The sequence below is a fragment of the Eulemur rufifrons genome, chromosome 16 (assembly GCF_041146395.1).
Source record: "Eulemur rufifrons isolate Redbay chromosome 16, OSU_ERuf_1, whole genome shotgun sequence".
NCBI classification, from domain to species: domain Eukaryota; kingdom Metazoa; phylum Chordata; class Mammalia; order Primates; family Lemuridae; genus Eulemur; species Eulemur rufifrons.
This window is the reverse complement of record NC_090998.1, coordinates 89,618,677-89,639,242: the sequence shown is the minus strand read 5'-3', so window position 1 is coordinate 89,639,242 and position 20,566 is coordinate 89,618,677. Positions and strand designations below refer to the sequence as shown.

General features: G+C 39.0%; 1 protein-coding gene across 2 annotated transcripts in view; it reads right to left on the bottom strand.

Annotated features, from left to right (window-relative positions):
• The window catches only part of XPNPEP3 (X-prolyl aminopeptidase 3), a 53,623-nt gene that overhangs the window by 20,850 nt on the left and 12,207 nt on the right, over positions 1–20,566 (bottom strand). The window contains exons 2-4 of one of the 2 annotated variants that reach the window (XM_069491359.1): positions 14,412–14,528; positions 5,095–5,502; positions 759–961 (exon numbers count right to left, since the gene is read on the bottom strand). In XM_069491359.1, the coding sequence (XP_069347460.1) occupies positions 759–961; positions 5,095–5,502; positions 14,412–14,528 (728 nt within the window). Of the gene's footprint in view, positions 1–758; positions 962–5,094; positions 5,503–13,051; positions 13,147–14,411; positions 14,529–20,566 lie in introns of those variants that run through there. The other variant, XM_069491360.1, reaches the window with a different exon arrangement.

The window sequence follows — 20,566 nt, the reverse complement described above, 5'->3', positions numbered from 1 at the left end:
CGGCATGCACCTGTAAGTCCCAGCTACTCAGGAGACTGAGGCAGGAGGATCAATTGCTGGAGCCCCAGGAGTTTGAGGTTGCAGTGAGCCATGATGATGCCACTGCACTCTAGGCCAGGTGACAGACAGACAGAGAGAGAAAGAGAGAGAGGAGAGAGAGAGAGAGACACCTTGTCTCAAAAAGAAAAAAAAAAAAAAAAAAAGATCAATCTTGGCCGGGCGCGGTGGCTCACGCCTGTAATCCTAGCACTCTGGGAGGCCGAGGCGGGTGGATTGCTCAAGGTCAGGAGTTCGAGACCAGCCTGAGCGAGACCCCGTCTCTACTAAAAATAGAAAGACATTATATGGACAACTAAAAATCTATATAGAAAAAATTAGCCGGGCATAGTGGCGCATGCCTGTAGTCCCAGCTACTCGGGAGGCTGAGGCAGTAGGATCGCTTAAGCCGAGGAGTCTGAGGTTGCTGTGAGCTAAGCTGACGCCACGGCACTCACTCTAGCCTGGGCAACAAAGTGAGACTCTGTCTCAACAAAAAAAAAAAAAAAAAAAAAAAGATCAATCTTAAGACAAGGCAGATTTACTTTGCCTTGCAAGGTATTGAGCAAATCTCTAGATCTGTTCACCAAACACTGAAGTAGAAGCTAGATGTTCATCTGCTGTGAGATTACTGCATTGGGTATATGACCTCAAGATGCCTACTGACCCCTAAGACCTTAAGATTTTTCAATTTGGAAAAAACTTTTCAATAGGAACCATACCTGTGATGTCAGCTTCCCAGCAATCTGCATTCGTTCAATTTCTGCAGGAGATTTGATCAGTCGCAGGCGCTGTACCAGCTGCTGGACACCCCGAACCTTGTTCTTGCTCCTGGCTTTGGCCTCAGTCAGACGCTGCATGTATTCAGAGTGAAGCTGTGCATGAGAGGGCCTCATCCAGTCATACCAAACCATGTTTGTCTCAGCTTAGAACAAGAAGCCAAAAGATAAATTTAAAACAAAATTAATAGCAACAATAAGAAATGTCAACTGTCATAATGACTTGAACAGAAGTCAAAACTATAAAACCTGTAATATGGACCCCTAAAGGGTTGAGTAAAATTCTCTTAGGACTGAAGCAACTGAAGGGTTTGATTATAAATCACTGGAAAGGCCATTCCCTGAACATGGGAAGATATTCTGAAATTGAACACACAGCTTTTTGACCCAAAATTTCATTGTTCTTCATAAAGATGATAGATGGGACTAAAGCTTTATTTAAGCTTTGACTTTACTTATTATCTATTGTTAAAGAACAATTATAACAATTGTAGTTTACCACCACCGTTGAGCTAAAGGTACTGTTTTTTTTTTTTTTTTTTTGAGACAGAGTCTCACTCTGTTGCCCGGGCTAGAGTGAGTGCCGTGGCGTCAGCCTAGCTCACAGCAACCTCAAACTCCTGGGTTTAAGCGATCCTACTGCCTCAGCCTCCCGAGTAGCTGGGACTACAGGCATGCGCCACCATGCCCGGCTAATTTTTTGTATATATATATATTTTAGTTGTCCATATAATTTCTTTCTATTTTTAGTAGAGACGGGGTCTCGCTCTTGCTCAGGCTGGTCTCGAACTCCTGACCTTGAGCGATCCACCCGCCTCGGCCTCCCAGAGTGCTAGGATTACAGGCGTGAGCCACCGCGCCCGGCCAGAGGCACTGTTGAATAATTGCCCATGAAAGGACAGAAGAACATACTCAGATTATGATGTTATGGTTAAAGTGTTCCATCCCTTCATAAAATTAACTCATTACTAGGGGAAGAAGGCTCTTCTCTCATTTTGGAGCAATTATTCATTGCTATAGAAACACTACAGTTGACAATATGTACTAATCCACATTTACCCACCTCTCCCTTTGTATCTGCTATCTATTATCCCCGTGAACAATCATGGTTCACCTTTTAACTTTAGCAAACCAAGGAAATGGTCTATATTTGCCTGAGATATATGACACAAAGGCAAATTATGAAAATGACTTGTACTTAATGCAGATACACATTTGTTCTCTTCTTCTGACAGTAGTCTATGAATAGTATTCCTAACAATCTAAGTCTGAAGGGTTGTATCTCTTGTATAACTAAAAAGTACTTTGGGACAGTAGAGAAAAAAATCCAGAAAACTTTGATTGGATATGCATTAGTGATTCTATGTCCTAAATATTTTCATTTTAAAATAAAAGTGGGGTCGGGCACGGTGGCAAACGCCTATAATCCTAGCACTCTGGGAGGCCGAGGCGGGAGGATCGCTCGAGGTCAGGAGGCAAGACCCTGTCTCTACTAAAAAAATAGAAAAAATTAACTGGGCAACTAAATATAGTAAAAAAATTAGCTGTGCGTGGTAGCGCATGCCTGTAGTCCCAGCTACTCGGGAGGCTGAGGCAGGAGGATCACTTGAGCCCAGGGGTTTGAGGTTGCTGTGAGCTAGGCTGACGCCACGAAAGCGAGACTCTGTCTCAAAAAAAAAAAAAAAAAAAAAAGGCCGGGCGCGGTGGCTCACGCCTGTAATCCTAGCACTCTGGGAGGCCGAGGCGGGTGGATTGCTCAAGGTCAGGAGTTCGAGACCAGCCTGAGCGAGACCCCGTCTCTACTAAAAATAGAAAGACATTATATGGACAACTAAAAATCTATATAGAAAAAATTAGTCGGGCATAGTGGCGCATGCCTGTAGTCCCAGCTACTCGGGAGGCTGAGGCAGCAGGATCGCTTAAGCCGAGGAGTCTGAGGTTGCTGTGAGCTAAGCTGACGCCACGGCACTCACTCTAGCCTGGGCAACAAAGTGAGACTCTGTCTCAACAAAAAAAAAAAAAAAAAAAAAAAAGTGCACTGTTTTAAATATGTATTACATGGGAAACATCTATCCTACTTATATTAATAATAGATGGAAACTTAATTGCTGTAATTTTTAAAAAGCAAAACAACCTCTACTACCTGTTCTGAGTGTATGAAATCATAGCTCAACTTTTTGAGGTTTTTAAACTTTTTAAATACATATGATTTCATTTTTCCTTTGCCCAGTGCTTTTTTTTTTTTCCCCTTGAGATCAGGCTCTCGCTCTGTTGCCCATACTCTGTTGTCATCATAGCTCACTGCAACTTCAAACTCCTGGGCTCAAGCGATCCTCCGGGCTTAGCCTCCTGAGCAGCTAGGAATATAGGTGCACATACCTACACTGGCTAATTTTTTTATTTGTAGAGACAGGGTCTCACTCTGTTACCTAGGCTGGTCTTGAACTCCTGGGCTCAAGTGATCCTCCCGCCTCAGCCTCCCAAAGTGCTGAGATTACAGGTGTAAGCCACTGCACTCGGCCTGCCTAGCACTTTTTTATCCAGTAAACTAGAAACATTAAGAATGGTGGATGAGAAGTACTTTTAAAGAACTTATTTTATGTGAGATTTTTAACTATATTGTGTTAATGAAATTTAGACTGTAGAACATGACAGCCAGCAACTAATGCTAGAAATCAAAAGCCACAAAGAAAATGATCTTATGTCCCATATTTATGTGGATTTTGAAGACATAAGAAAGCTCAGTGAGTTAAGCAGGATAATTATCTCTGTGAAATAGAAAATATTTCCATAAAATACTGAAAAGAATTTAATCAAACATATTAGAACTTATATATTCAAGTGAGTATTTTTTCTAAAGGAGTTTTATAGGCAATAAGTCTAATATATTTCATGATTTTCAGAAACATTTTTGGAATTCTCTTTTAGAAATTGACTTCAGAAATGATTTACAAGCCATAAAAGAAAATCAAACTTTACAATCCTACATTATTTTGGTCTAAAATCAGTATTTTCCAACTTTATCATCTATCTTATTTTCCAAATTAGATACCTCAAAAAATACAATGCTTCCCAGAGCTTAAGTTTTATAAGAATCATTAAGAATAGTTTATAATGTGATACAGGTTCTGAAGAAAGTCCAGAATAGGAATCCCAAAACACTGACCAAAATTTCACCAGAATAACTATAGAGAAAGTAACTGTTTTGAGGGACAAAAACTCAACTGTACATGAGCCACCTAAGAATCTTGTTAAAATGCAGATTCTGATTCTGTAGGTATGAGGTAGTAGCAGCCTGAGATTTTACATTTCCACTATATATTATGCATTCCTAATTTTAATATGAATTGCCAGGTGACTCAGATGCTGGTAATACACAGATTACTGAGAATAATGCCAATTTTTGACGAGTTGGCAAAAGCATTAAGATAAGAAGTAGTGGTGAAAGGTCAATAAACTGGTCAGTAATCTTGAGTTTGCCCTATGCTCATCTTTTCCTTTATTTTAAAATTTTTCTTAGGTTTTTATTTTTTGTAGATGGGGACTTGCTATGTTGAGCAGGTTGGTCTAGAATTCCTAACCTCAGGTGATCCTCCCACCTTGGCCCCCCCAAGTAGCTGGGACTACGGGCAAGTGCCACTGTGCCCAGCTTATCCTTTCCCTTAAAAAGGAAATTCTTTCTTTGAGATTTCAAGTGAAAGTAGTTAACAGTCTGTGTTAATGAATAATCCAGTGAAGATTTAGCAAATGAACTAAATGAAAGTAGCTCAGGCTGGCATGGTGGCTCACAATTGTCATCCGAGCACTCTGGGAGGCTGAGAAGGGAGGATGGCTTGAGGTCAGGAGTTCGAGACCAGCCTGAGGAAGAGCAAGACCCTGTCTCTACTAAAAAAATATATATTGAAAAAATTAACTGGGCAACTAAATACAGTAAAAAAATTAGCTGGGCATGGTGGTGCATGCCTGTAGTCCCAGCTATTTGGGAGGCTGAGGCAGGAGGATCACTTGAGCCCAGGAGTTTGAGGTTGCTGTGAGCTAGGCTGATGCCATGGCACTCTAGCCTGGGGATTAGAATCACACTCTGTCTCAAAAAAAATAAATAAATAAAAATAAAATAAAGGAGCTCAGTCTTCTGTATAAGACTTATGTCTCTTTCATGGTGCTTAGGGAAATGCAGCTATGATAATCACTTGAGAAAATTAAGAATTGTATCTAAATAGGCGAGGAAGGTCTTAATCCCAATCTAGTTCATGATTTGTCATCTGTTCCCATTTCTTACCTTTCAGTTTTGGTACAAGATGTTGAAATTCTTCTAGTGTGTAGGCTTCATCTACTCCAGTTAGAGCTATTGCTCCATCAGTGCCAGATCGTGGGCCATCCCAAAGTTCTCGACTGGGGTCTCTCCGAGGCACAAAAAGCATGGCTTTGTGTGATGGCAGTTCCTTGCCAGGGAGGCTTTGAAGGACCAGAATGCTATCAGGCTCTTGGAATCCACACAGGTACAGGAAATTGTTGTCTTGGTGGAAAGTATAGGGGATATCGTTGCTCATGTAGTATGTCGGGTTGGAGAGCACAACTACTGTCTGGTCGGTCCCACTGTATCCTTGTGATTCCTTGTGGATCAGAGACATCAGTTTGTGTCTGCGAAGTGCATATTCTACCTGAGATAGTCCTGGAGTCACCTCCCCTAGAAATGACAAATAAAAGTGGTACTTTGCATTTCTACAGTACCAAAACACTTAAGGTAGATTAATATTAGATGGAGACACCCAAGTTTGATTCTTTATGCCAAATCTCCTCACAGCACATGAGGAATTAAGGAGATAACCAGGCTTCAAATTTTTATTCTATTGCAAAAATTTGGAAGAAATAATAGTTAAATGTGGTCCTGCCTGAAAACTGGGATCATCACCCCTTAAGATCTCTTCCAGCTTTTTGGTTCATTCTTTTACTCATTCAATCAAATATTTATTAAACATTATTATGTGGAAGGCATTATTAGGTATATAATCAAAGCTGCTCTGAAATTTCAATATATAAGATGGGGAGAAGGGTCAATCTATCTGTGTGTGACTTCCCTTTCTGATTCCCCACCCTGCCGAGACCAGGAGAAGAGGGTGAGAGGAGGGTGCTTCCCCGAAGCTGACCAGTTCACACTGAGACATGCTGGAGTACCACGGGCTACCAGATACCCATCTTCTAAAGGCAATGCACTGAGCCCAGCAAGAGGAAGGGGTGCTGTAGGGTTTGCCCAGGAATTAGTGAGGCCAGAGAGGAGTTCAGGAACCTCTCTCCAGGCCTTCCTACAGTCTGTCTGACCATGCTATGAAATCCCCAAATATCCTACGACTAACAAAGGCAGCTGTGTCTGAGCCCAACCCTTCCAATGGTGACTCTTAGTCCCAACTTCTCCTTTAACTGGAGACTTTCTGTCCCAAGTCTCCAAATAGAAAACAGGCCTGATGGCTGGTGTGGGTAAGGGGGAATTCTAGAGCTTGGACCTCCGCCCTGGGTGGAGGAGCCTCCTGGATTGCATGGGGTGGGCCCTTACTGTTAGGGACATTCCCAGGTGGGTTAGTCACTGTTTAAAAGGAGAAATAAAATTGAAGATTAATGACCCTCCCCCCTCCTCCCCACAAATGTAAGCTCCATGAGAACATACATTTTTGTTTGTTTGTTTAATATTATATATTCAAGGCCTAGAATAATAAGTGAAGTATAGTTGGCATTTGATAAATATTTGCTAAATGACATATAGGTTTTAACATAATAGCGTTTAAGAACAAAAAGCCTTCCCCAATTTCAAGACCTAAATTAATTTCCCCTTCTGAATTCCCAAGGCATAATACCTTTCAGCAAGATTTTTCACTCTCTATCTTACATTTACAGTGAGCTGGGTATACACAGTGGCTCCCTGAGGACCAACTTTGTAATCTCCAAAAACCCTAATAATATTATCTACCTCTTAGGGCTACTATGAGAATCAATTTGATAAAGCATATGGTTCTTAAGGATTGAAGACTGCTGCAGGAATCTTTTGAAAGCTATCGCTTTATTCCGTTCACTAAACTGCATGCATATACAAAGTTCTGACATAAAAATTCAAGAGTCTCAGATTGTCTTAAATCCACTCAAAGAATCTAGATTAAGAACCTCTGTTATGGTCGGGCGCGGTGGCTCACGCCTATAATCCTAGCACTCTGGGAGGCCGAGGCGGGAGGATTGCTCGAGGTCAGGAGTTGGAGACCAGCCTGAGCAAGAGCGAGACCCCCATCTCTACTAAAAAAAGAAAGAAATTAGCTGGACAACTAAAAATATATAGAAAAAATTAGCCGGGCATGGTGGCACATGCCTGTAGTCCCAGCTACTCGGGAGGCTGAGGCAGAAGGATTGCTTGAGCCCAGGAGTTTGAGGTTGCTGTGAGCTAGGCTGATGCCACGGCACTCTAGCCCAGGCAAGAGTGAGACTCTGTCTCAAAAAAAAAAAAAAAAAAAAAAAAAAACCTCTGTTATGAATGAATTGTTGTATGTCAGTTCTTAATATTAGTACCTATTAGACTGCCCGACTACTAGCACAGTGATGACTGGGTGAATGCTTCCTTTATGAAATGAAAATTACTCTTGCTTTTACTTTAGGTTTCAAAGCAAAAGAACTACTAAAACAACCACTCACCAAAGCTGTATCCCCTCAGCCTACACTTAGCTACAATAATAGTAAAACAATCTAATGCTTATTGAATGCCATGTGTCTAGTACTAATCATTCTCATTATTTACATGTAGCAACTCAGTTAATCTTTACAATGACTCTATGATGTGGGTTACTATTATTTCTCCCTGCAGTAACCAGTCTTCATATACATATCTGGAAACATATCTGTGAAACATTGCTGTATGAAAAAGTTACAAAACTGGCTGGATAATATGATCCCATTTAGGTTTAAAAAAGGGGGGAGAGAGATATTTTCTATTTAACATCCTTTTATATTATTTGAATTTTATTTCAATGAACACATATTTTTATAAATAAAATTTCAAATAAAGAGAAAAAGAAGATAAAAATCCATTCCATACTTATAACCTACAATGGCTTTTTCTTGCCCATTAGATCAAATTTAAACACTCAGGTCTAGATTTAATATTCTCTATCAGATGACTCCAATTCATCTGGTCAATTTTTAAAAAAAATAGCTTGAGATGTAATTTGTATATCATATAATTCACTCATTTAAAGTATATTATTCAATAGTTTTTGCTATATTCACAAATTGTGTAACCATCACTACAATGAATCTTAGAACCTTTCATCAATCCAAAAAAACCTCCCATGTCCATCAGCAGTCATTCCCCATTTTCTCCCAGTCCCTCCAGCCCTTGGCAACCACTCATCTATTTTCTCTTTATCAATTTCCCTATTGCAGAGATTTTGTATAAATGAAATCATATATGGTCTTTAAAAAAAATTTTTTTTATTGATACATAATAATTGTACATATTCATGGATTACATGTTATAACATATGGTCTTTGATGACTTGGTCAATTTTTTTAATCATTCCCCAAATTATTCTGCAATTAATTCCTTCTTATTTCTTACATGAATAAAAATCTGTTCTTTCCCTATTACCTTGCTTACAATGTGTCTCCTTTCTGAAATTTCTTCTCCCTCCATACTAATTCCTCTCTAAAATCTTTTTTTTTTTTTTTTTTTTTTTTTTTTTGTTGAGACAGAGTCTCACTTTGTTGCCCAGGCTAGAGTGAGTGCCATGGCGTCAGCTTAGCTCACAGCAACCTCAAACTCCTGGGCTCAAGCGATCCTACTGCCTCAGCCTCCCGAGTAGCTGGGACTACAGGCATGCGCCACTATGCCCGGCTAATTTTTTTTCTATATAGATTTTTAGTTGTCCATATAATGTCTTTCTATTTTTAGTAGAGACGGGGTCTCGCTCAGGCTGGTCTCGAACTCCTGACCTTGAGCAATCCACCCGCCTCGGCCTCCCAGAGTGCTAGGATTACAGGCGTGAGCCACCGCGCCCGGCCTAAAATCTTGACTTAATACATGTTTGTTTTTAGACTCTTCTCATTCAAAAGGCGTTCTTGATTAGCCCAGGTAATGTTGACTTATCCCTCTAAATTATATTTTTTAAAAGGTAACTATTTCATTTCCTTAATTATATACATCCTATAGTTGTATATAAATGTAATCACATCATACTGAATTCTTTCAATAAATATTTTCCCACTTTTCCTTCACTGTTTGACTCCTCACTCCTGTTCCCTCCTTCTACCCACATCAGCACCTTTCCCATGCTTGTAATCTAGTATGTGCCCTTTCCTATTTTCCTCAACGCTTATTTAATCATACATACATATACATGCATTTGGAGCTATTTTACAAAAATAGGATACTCTTTTCTGTATCTTACTTGTCTTTTCTTTCTTTTTTTTTTTGGAAAGTGTCTCAGTCTGTTTCCCGGGCTACAGTACAGTGGAGTGATCATAGTTCACAGCAACCTCAAAAGCCTGGGCTCAAGTGAGCCTCCTGCCTCAGCCTCCCCAGTAGCTGAGACTACAGGTGTGCATCATTATGCCTGGCTAAATTTTTTTTTCTTTTAAGAGACAGAGTCTTGCTATATTGCTCAGGTTGGTCTTGAACTCCCGGCCTCAAGTGGTCCTCCCAACCTCAGCCTCCCAGGTGTGAGCCACCATGCCTGGCCTATATCTTGGTTTTCTAACATAATACCTGGGAAATCACCCCCTCAAAGTCATCTGGTCTATTTTCAATTAATTCAGCTTGATGAACATTTCTTGGGGTGGATATACTCTAACTTACTGAACCATTTCTATACTGGCAGGCATTCAAATTGTTTTCAGCTTTTTGTTGCTACAATAAACATGTTTGTACTTAGATCCTGGTACTTTTATGTCCTATGTACTGGTGCTTTTATTTCTATGCAATATTCCCAGGAGAAAAGAGTGTTTGGCCAAAGAACTTTGAATTTTCTTAGTACTCATGTTCATTACACATAACTCAGTTGTTTATGACTACCTTGGAACTATCCAGTTGTTTTACCTATGTATAGTTTATCTCTCAAGCAAATCCTGTAGTTCATATTCTATTAATAAAATATTTTTAACTTTTTAGACATTTACAATAGAAGAAATTTACATTTTTATTGATGAAGTTGGCAAAAAATAAAAGAGATAGATAAATGAAGGCCTTACAGACCAGTCTGAATCAGGCAAAGCAAGAGAGTAGGGCTGAGAAGAACTCATATCACATTTTTTTATTTCAAGACTGAGCTGGCTAAGAGTCCCCTAGCACTCTTGGAGAGAATACTGAACTTTGTACCAGAGCTGAAGAACAGCTTAACTATTTATCTCCCTGATAATTATTTATGTTAAGGCAATCACTGTTACTCAACAGTGGAAATTTCCTAATTTACCTAAGCAGTAAATACTCTTTTATAAAAGCAGAGACTCATTATAATTGGTAAATTATCTGACCTTTTCTGTTTGGTCTTTTTTTCCCCTTTCCTGAACTTTGCTTTTGGTTCCTTAGTTATAGTCCATGAAATAAAAAGAAATGAAAAAATCAATTCATTCTGTGATTTTTTTAAATTTCAGAAGATGAGAAGAACATTCATAATTTTAATAACTGATTAACCTGTGTGTTATCTCTTATTTTCATTAATAAAATAGTATACATTAACATATGTCAGGAAGTAACTTCTGAAAAAAATTATAATTATTTGGAAATCAAAGCAGGATTAAAAACCATCTTTTATATCCTTCAAAGCATTCTCTTTGCAGAACCTAACTTCATACAAGTAACTATATGAGAAATATTTAAAACACTGGCTATATTTTCCCAAGTCTATCAAATATCAACACTATGGAATGATCACTCACTAAATGCTTTCCAACTTCTGAAATCTCAAGGTAACAAAGAACTCTCCATCACAACAGAAAAATTATTCAAGGAAAAACACACCTTTTCTTTTCATTTGAAGGAAAAAAAAAGGTGTGGTAAAGGAATGAACTTTAAACTGAGAAGTAAACTTGGCAATTATTATGGCCTTTGATCACAGAACTAAGCTTTATAGTCAATCTGGCCTGAATTTCTTCTGATAAAACTATATATGAATAAACATTCTGGCAACTCTGTCAAATTGTAAAGTATTAATATTAAGAAACAAAGTCAATATTTTACCACGTGGAATCACTTAAGTATGGAAGGGCTATTCTAACAAGTTTATTTAACTGATCAAAAGCCTAGATGTCACAAGCTGGACTCTGTAAGCAGCAAAGTGTCACAATCAATTCTGAGATTCTGTAGCCAAGAAAGAAAGCTCTTCCAGGACATTTAGGATTGGGCCTCTTAAGAGAAGAAAGAAGAATGTTCTTCATATTTTATCAGCCAAGCAGAAAAACCAAAGAGGAAAGTATAATAAAGACTGAAAATGGATGAAAAGATACAGGTCTTCACTACAATCTAGGTATGTACTTTATTTATTGTGTGTGTGTGAAACAGGGTCCCACTCTTTCACTCAGACTAGAGTGCGGGGCCAGGCGCAGTGGCTCACGCCTATAATCCTAGCACTCTGGGAGGCTGAGGCGGGTGGATTGTTTGAGCTCAGGAGTTTGAGACCAGCCTGAGCAAGAGCGAGACCCCGTCTCTACTAAAAATAGAAAGAAATTTATCTGGACAACTAAAAATATATAGAAAAAATTAGTGCATGCCTGTAGTCCCAGCTCCTCGGGAGGCTGAGGCAGAAGGATCGCTTGAGCCCAGGAATTTGAGGTTGCTGTGAGCTAGGCTGACGCCATGGCACTCTAGCCTGGGCAACAGAGTGAGACTCTGTCTCAAAAAAAAAAAAAAAGAAAATAACAAGTTTTAAAAATCACTAGGAGAACTTGGGAGAATCAGTCTGACTCATAGTTCCAGCTAAAGCAGTACTAGCACAGCCAGAACAGAAGCCCTTTATCTTCCGTGTTATCTGCTATTTTCCAAGCAATTGTTGCTTCTGGAAACTTTGTTAGGCAGGTACAGCAAAGAAAAATCTAAGGGAAACAGCTCCCAAAAATTCAGAGGAGCTGACCCAGTAATTTTACCACCAAGAATTTAAGGAAATAAATGAGCAGTATACAAAGAGTATGTACAAATGTACCTGTGTATACACACACACATACACACACACACACACACACCCCTGTATCAGAAATAAGGCAATAATATAAAGATACATATACCAAAATCTCAACAGTGGTTTTCTCTGAGTGGTAGGATTATGAGTAATTAAAAAAAAAAAAATCTATGCTTATTTATATTTCTCTAATTTTTCTATAATATATACAGAACTTGTATAATAATTAGGAAAGACATAAAGATGTTTTCCAAAAGTTTTAAGTATATAGTACCATGTATTAGAAAAATAACTATGCAAAGCATGAAGCCTTTTAGAGCAAACCAAGTAATACATGACATAGTTTTATACCCCAAACTAACAACCTGACTCTAGCTGTGTAAAAGAGATTTTTAAAAAACTATTAATGTCTTTTAATGTTTCTTAAAACTTTACTGTTCCTTACTCGATAATCATTTCAATACTTCCATAAGTTTTGCATCTCTAGATGGAGAAATACAAATGATTAACACTTTGGATATTTTTTTTTGCCTGCGAAAAATGTATACCTTAAGCAGATATTATATTCACAGGCAAAAAAAAAAAAGACAGAAAAAGAAAAAAAATGTATACCTAATGGTATACTTGATAGTTCCTTCAAAGTTTAAAACACTGATCATTCTGCTTTAAAATTCCATCTACTTCTATCCCTTCTCACTTACCTAAATGTCCAAAATCTTATGTCCAGGAGAGTAAAATTAGAACAGGCATCCCTTTTCTCCCATAGCAGATACAAACACATGTATAGGGATGAACATGTATATATGCATATTTATTTACATTCTTTTAAAAATATAGTTAACACGCACATAACATACATAGGAAAACAGCCTAGATACAAAGGCCATTATCTTGACAGTATGATTACTAGGTTCAAGGCCTGAAAAATGCAGCTCACCATATAAAAGTATCTCATGACAAGAAATCATTAATTTTCAAAGCTGGGAAAATTTAATATGAATTCTTGTTTTTAAAAAATTGAGGCTACAGGTAGGTTGACAAGGTAGAGAAATAATTAAATTAATACCAACTGGGTTGCTATAATAAGCTTACCTTACAGCTTTGAAAAACTCTGATTTCTTGTGTATTTCAGTGGTGAGCTGCATTTCCTGAGTTTCAGCCAACTTCCCAGCAGGAATTCCAGTCTGATGAAGAATCAGCAAAAGGAAGTCCTCACTGAGAGACATACTGGTATCATTCACTGAGTGGAGATAGTGAAAGAGTAACATATTTCTAAAGGCAATTTACATTATTAATATATATGCTTACTTAAAAAAAATACATATTTAACTTCCCATGGCAGAAGGAACAATTAATTTTCCTTGAAAATCTGACTGCTTTTTCTAAAAGCATTTGGTTTACTCTAGTAACTCTTTGGGATGATGGTCATTCATCATAGTTCACCCCTTCAATGCCTTTCTAAAAATCAAAACAAAAATATCTTTAGTTCTTATTTTGACCAATAGCGATACATATCTTCTAGCAGCAACACTGGGATCTTACAGGAAAAAAAAAAAATTAGTAAAAAAAAATGTTTTTTGCATCACCTTTATCAATTGGGGTACCACCTCTCAAATCAATGACAAACAGATCTGAAATCTTGGCCTAATTTACAGAAAAATATTTTTGTTAAACAAAATTTTGAAAGAACATTTAACACTATGAAGAAAAACATGTTTTCTAAAATGTCTTTATCACAGTAATTCACAATAGTTAGAATATAGTTATAGAAACTATGACTTAGTAATAGAACATTTATAAAAAAAATCCTGAAATACTTTACTAATTACTTTGAAATTATAAAATTTATCATATTTATTGTTCTAGACTAGTACTGTCAATACAGTACCAGTAGTCACACATAGCCATTTAAGTTTGTATGTATGTATGTATTTATTAATGAATGAATGAATGACACAGTCTCACTCTCATGCCCTGGCTAGAGTGCCGTGGCATCAGCCTAGCTCACGGCAACCTCAAACTCCTGGGCTCAAGTGACCCTCCTGCCTCAACATCCAGAGTAGCTGGGACTACAGGTGTGTGCCACCACACCCAGCTAATTTTTGTTCCCCCTATTTTTAGTTGTCCAGATAATTTCTTTCTATTTTTAGTAGAGACAGAGTCTTGCTCTTGTTGAGGCTGGTCTCGAACTCCAGACCTCAAGCGATCCTCCTGCCTTGGCCTCCCAGAGTGCTAGGATTACAGGCGTGAGCCACCATGTCTCACCTTTTAAGTTTAAATTAATTAAAATTAAATAAATTCAGCTGCTTAGTTACATTAGCAACATTATAAGTATACAACAGCCACATGAGGCTAGTGGCTACCTTACTGAATAGCACAGATCTAAAATATTTCCATTACTCTGTAAAAAATTCTATTGAATAGCATTGTTATTCCAGTTAAAAGGACTTACCTGGTCTGAGAAGGTGTGGGTGTGTAAAGGGGCTGGGTTGGCCTAGGTATCGGGTTGGAATCTTCCTCTCTGGCACAGGCTGGAGGGAGTACCTTCGCTGTGAACACGACATGCATCCTGAATGAAGAATAAAGAGGATGAAATGGAACAACAGATCTAGAAATTCTTCATGGTAGAAATACATTTATCTACCGCCAGCAATTTGGATGCTTTAGAAAAATGCAAGTTAATTTCTTTCCTTCTCTCCTTTAATATTTATGTAGCCCTTTCTCTGTGCCAGAGCCTGTGTTGGGCTCTAGGAAAACAGAAATGAGGTTATCTTAGCCCTTAGAGATTTTTGTTTGCTGTGATATTATACAGCACACACACACACACACACACACACATATAAAATAAAGGTATTAATTAATATGAATAAGGAGCTATGAAAACAGAAGGAAGGGAATAAACAGAAGCAGGGGAGAGGTCTGGAAGGATTTCACAGAGGTAGAGGCTGTGTCCTAAAATTCAGGAAAAGATAATTAACATTTTTATTGAGAATATGTTAAGTATGAGAAAATACATACATGCTTTCTCATTAATCTTGGAATGACAGAGCCAGTTAAAATAATGTATGAAAAAGTGCTTAATCATAGTTGGTGCGTGACAAATGATACTATGATTAGCATTAATTGAAACAAAAATTTATTGAGCACATGATTGGAACAGGTGCTAAGAAAGACACAAGAATGACAAGACTGTTTGTTCTAGTCCTCAAAGAATGCACAGTCTAGTGGAGGTGAGACAAAACAGAGCATTACAATACTACATAGTGAACACAGTGGTGGATTCATATACAAGCCGTTTTTTTTTTTTTAAGACAGAGTGTCGCTTTGTTGCCCTGGCTAGAGTGAGTGCCGTGGCGTCAGCCTAGCTCACAGCAACCTCAAACTCCTGGGCTTAAGCGATCCTACTGCCTCAGCCTCCCGGGTAGCTGGGACTACAGGCATGCGCCACCATGCCTGGCTAATTTTTTTCTATATATATTTTAGTTGGCCAGATCATTTCTTTCTATTTTTAGTAGAGACGGGGTCTCATTCTTGCTCAGGCTGGTCTCGAACCCCTGAGCTCGAGGGATCCACCCGCCTAGGCCTCCCAGAGTGCTAGGATTACAGGCGTGAGCCACCTCGCCTGCCCCGGCCCATATACAAGCTTTTTAAGAATGCAAAGACTATTACAATGCTTGAGATGGGTGCAATAACAAAGACAGGCCCAAAGTGCCCTGGGGAATGCAGAGAAGCATACAAAAGGTGTTATGTGGGGCTGCAGAAGTAGGGGGGAAGGTATTATGAATGAGATTACAAAGACACTGTGTGTGCACATGCATGTGTACACATATATGTGACTGTGGACAAGATGCAGGAGGAGAGAGAAAGAAATCACAAGAGTGTACCAGCGCAAAAGCAGTCTACTCTGCTAACAGGTTAGTGCTGCTGGAGGGAGATGAAAATATTAGGAAAGTAAGGGTCAGGCCAAAGGTAAGGCTTTGTATGCTAAATTAAGGTATTAGTTTAGTTTAGTTTTTTTTTCAGATAGGGTCTCGCACTGTCACTCAGGCTGGAATATAGCTCACTGCAACCTTGCACTTCTTGAGCCTTAGCCTCTTGAGTAGCTCAAGAGCACTATAGGTGTGGGCCACCATGCCCGGCTAATTTTTAAAAAATTTTTTTGTAGGGACAGAGTCTCTCTATGTTGCCTAGGCTGGGTCTCGAACTCCTGGCTTCAACTGATCCTCCCGCCTTGGCCTCCAAAGTGCTGGGGTTACAGGCACAAGCCACTGCGCCCAGCCAAGATATTAGATTTTTAACTGTCATGTGAGGTAGTCATTATCACTGTTATTTTACAAATGAGCAATCAGATTCAGAGAAGTAGAGAAGTAATTTGTACAAGGTTACACAGTTAGTACCAGAGAAACTGAGATTCAAACCTAAGCTCAACTTCATGATCTGTGCTCTTATCCCTCCATCTGCTGCTCAGTATATCTTCTCTATTTTTAATTTTTATTTGTTTTGAGACAGGGTCTCACTCTGTTGCCGGGAAATAGAGTGCAGTGGCATGATCATAGCTCACTGCAACCTTACACTCCTGGCCTCAAGCAATCCTCCTGCCTCAGTCTTCCATGTAGCTGGGGCTATAGGCACTCGCCACAGCACCCAGCTAATTTTTCTATTTTTTGTAGAGATGGGTCTGGTGCTCTTGCTTTTGTTCAGGCTGGTCGTGAATTTCTGACCTCAAGTGATCCTCCTGCCTTGGCCTCCCAGAGTGCCAGGATTACAAGTGTGAGCCACTTGGCCCAGCCTATCTTCTCTGTTTAATCCCAACAAAATAGTCAGCATTGGACAATCTCCTTGTGAGTAATCACAACAACAGCAGAATACGCCAAGTCTGGACCAAGTTAAAGATTGCTATAGGATTTCTATAGACTTCTGTATTTAGTATGAATGACAGTATACGTACTTGAGAGAGAACTAGGAGTCTTAAATGTTACTACTGAATTAAGTTTATAGAGAATTTCTGAGAAAAATTACAGCTTCTAGGATGATTAAAAAGATAGAAAATGGTGTGGGTTTCCAGGCAGTATGAAAATAGTTAAAAATAGTGAAAAATGGCTGAATACGATGGTTTACAACTGTAATTCCAGCACTTTGGGAGGCCAAGATGGGAGGATTACTTGAGCCCAGGAATTTGAGACCAGCCTAAGCAACACAGTAACACTCTGTCTCTACAAAAAATTAGAAAAAATTAGCTGAGTATGGTGGAGCATGCCTGTAGTCCCAGCTAGAGAATATTGCCAGTCTATATATATACATGGAAAGCTTAACAAAGATGAAGCAAGCAATTTATAGAAATTCAGAGGATATGGGAACTTGCTAAATGACAACACAGGGATGCAATCAACCAAGTCCAAACTGTGGAAAACAACCAACTCAGTTTCTTCAATATGCAAATTTCAAGGTAGGTTGAGGTGGCAAGAGATGGAAGGGGAACCTGCAGATTAAAGAAACTTTAAAAGATTTTCCAGCCTGAGCAAGAGGGAGACCCCTTCTCTACTAAAAATAGAAAGAAATGATTTGGACAGCTAAAAAATATATATATAGAAAAAATTAGCCAGGCATGGTGGCGCATACCTGTAGTCCCAGCTACTTGGGAGGCTGAGGCAGTAGGATCGCTTGAGCCCAGGAGTTTGAGGTTGCTGTGAGCTAGGCTGATGCCATGGCACTCTAGCCCGGGCAACAGAGCGAGACTCTGTCTCAAAAACAAACAAACAAACAAACAAAAAAAACGATTTTATCAACCAATTGTAATACATGGATTTTTTTTTTCTTTTTTCTTTTTTTTGTGACAGGGTCTCACCTTGTTGTCTAACTGGTCTCAAACTCTTAGCCTCAACTGATTTTCCTACTTAGGTCTAACAAAGTGCTGGGATTATAGGCATGAGCCACAGAGGCTAGCCCAATATGTGGATTTTTTAAATTATTTTAGAGACAGAGTTTTGCTCTGACACCTAGGCTGGAGGGCAGTGGCAAGATCAGAGCTCATTGAAACCTCAAACTCATGGACTCAAGCGATCCTCCTGTCTCAGTCTCCCAAGTAGCTGGGACTACTGTACATGGTTACTGGTACATGCTGTACCTGTAACCATAACTGGCTAATTTTTATTTTTTTTTTATTTTTTTTATTTTTTTGAGACAGAGTCTCACTCTGTTGCCCAGGCTAGAGTGAGTGCCGTGGCGTTAGCCTAGCTCACAGCAACCTCAAACTCCTGAGCTCAAGCGATCCTCCTGTCTCAGCCTCCCGAGTAGCTGGGACTACAGGCATGCACCACCATGCCCGGCTAATTTTTTCTATATATATATTTTTAGCTGTCCATATAATTTCTTTCTATTTTTAGTAGAGATGGGGTCTCGCTCTTGCTCAGGCTGGTCTCGAACTCCTGAGCTCAAACGATCCGCCCACCTCGGCCTCCCAGAGTGCTGGGATTACAGGTGTGAGCCACCGCGCCCGGCCATAACTGGCTAATTTTTAAAGTTTCTTTTGTAGAGATGGGGTCTCACTATGTTACCCAGGCTGGTCTCAAACTCCTGGGTCAAGTGATCCTCCTGCCTTGGCCTCCCAAAATGCTGGGATTACAGGCATGAGCCACCTAGCCAACATGTGGATTTTATATGGATCCCGATACAAGCAACAGAGTGTAAAATAAATAGCCACCCATACTACTTATTACATTTCTGAGATAACTGGAAATTTGAACAGTGATTACATATTTGATGTTACTACAGAAGTAATTATTTTAAGGTATGATATTGGCATTGTAGTTATGTTAAAAAGGAAAACTTCTTTTAGAGATATAGACAAATATTTACAGATTAGTAAATGATATGATCTGGGATTTGTCTCAAAATAATGGAGTGGGTCGGGGAAAGGATGAATGAAGTGGATTGGGGAGAGGATGAATGAGGATTTGGATGAAAAAAGGCTGGCCATGGAGTTGATAATTGTTCAAGTTGGGTGATAGGCACATGGGAGTTCATTATACTACTTTATTTACTTGTATATATCCTTGAAATTTTCTGTAATAAAATGTTAAAGAATGATGAGGTAAACACAGAGAAAGATGAAGGAAATAAGTATGCACTATGAAAGGTGATCTAAGACAAAGAATTAAAAGGAGCACAGTACGGTTAAAAAAAAGTGCTGGATCTAGATTAATTCTACTATTAATATTGGCATGTTACATATTTAATAATTCCTCTATAACTATTTCTTTACCTGTGAAATAGAGCAATTATATTAGGTAGTAGCTTTCCAAACCTTTTTGACCAAGATCCACATAAGGAAATATGTTTTACACAGTTAACTAGTATACACATACATACATACATATATAAAATATATATAAAAATGTCAGTAAATACTATCCTTTCTGACTAACACACTGATTTTTTCCTGTCCTATTCCATTAACAATGTTTGTCTCAGTGCACCAAAATGAGTTTATTTCTGTAATGACTTAAATGGTAACCCCAAAAAGATACGTCCATGTCCTAATCCCCAGAATCTATGACTGTTAACTTTACATGGAAAGAGTCTTTGCAGATGTAATTAATTTAAGGATTTTCAGATGAAAAGATCACCCTGGATTATGTGGGTTGGCCCTAAATGAAATGACAAGTTTCCTTATAAGAGAAAGGCAGAGAGAGAGATTGAGACAGAAAAGAGGATAAGACAGAAGAGGAGGAAGCAGCCGGGCATGGTGGTGCACCTCTATAGTAGCGGCTACTTGGGAGGCTAAGGCAGGAAGATTGCTTGAGCCTCGGAGTTCCAGGTCTGCCCGGGGAATGTATCAAGACCCCATCTCTGAAAAAAAATTAAAATAAAAGAAGGGGAAATCAATGTGACCACAGAAACAGAGATTGGAATGATGCAGCCAACAAGCCAAGGAATACCTATAGCCACCATAAGCTGGAAGAGGCAAAGAATGGATTATCCCACAGAGCCTTTGGAGGGTGTGTAGCACTCCTGACACTTTGATTTCAGACTTCTGGCCTCCAGAACTGCAAAAGAATGAATTTCTGTTGCTTTAAGCTGCCAAGTTTGCAGTAATTTGTTATGGCAGTCTCAGGGAACTAATACAATGACCTACTAAGATCACAACTTGCAGTTTGAAAAACACCGCACTACAAGTCTTGTCTGTACACTGAGGCCAGCTCCAGTTGGGGAGGGGAAAGGGGCGGAGAGGACTCTCAATAATTTTTAAGAGTATGATGGGATTCTGAGAGCAACCCTGCCCCACCCAAACATGAGATTCCCTATATTCTTACTTGCAAATACCAACAGAAATAATCTTCCCCAAAATATAGCAGCCTTTGGTACACTTAATTTTTTAGTTAATAATACTTGGCCCTCGACATTGTGTTTCTTAAAAGGAAAGATGGCACAGGGAAGAGATGAGAGTGGTTTGTTCATGTACAAGAACGAGTTGGTGGGTAACTGGAATGGAGTGGTATTGAAGAAAAAGAATAAATGAGAAGTTCCGCAGAATTTTTCCATCTGTTTTTTAACCTTGCCAGTAAGTAAACTCTTGTCCTACTCAAAGCTCACACGGTATAGCAGGCA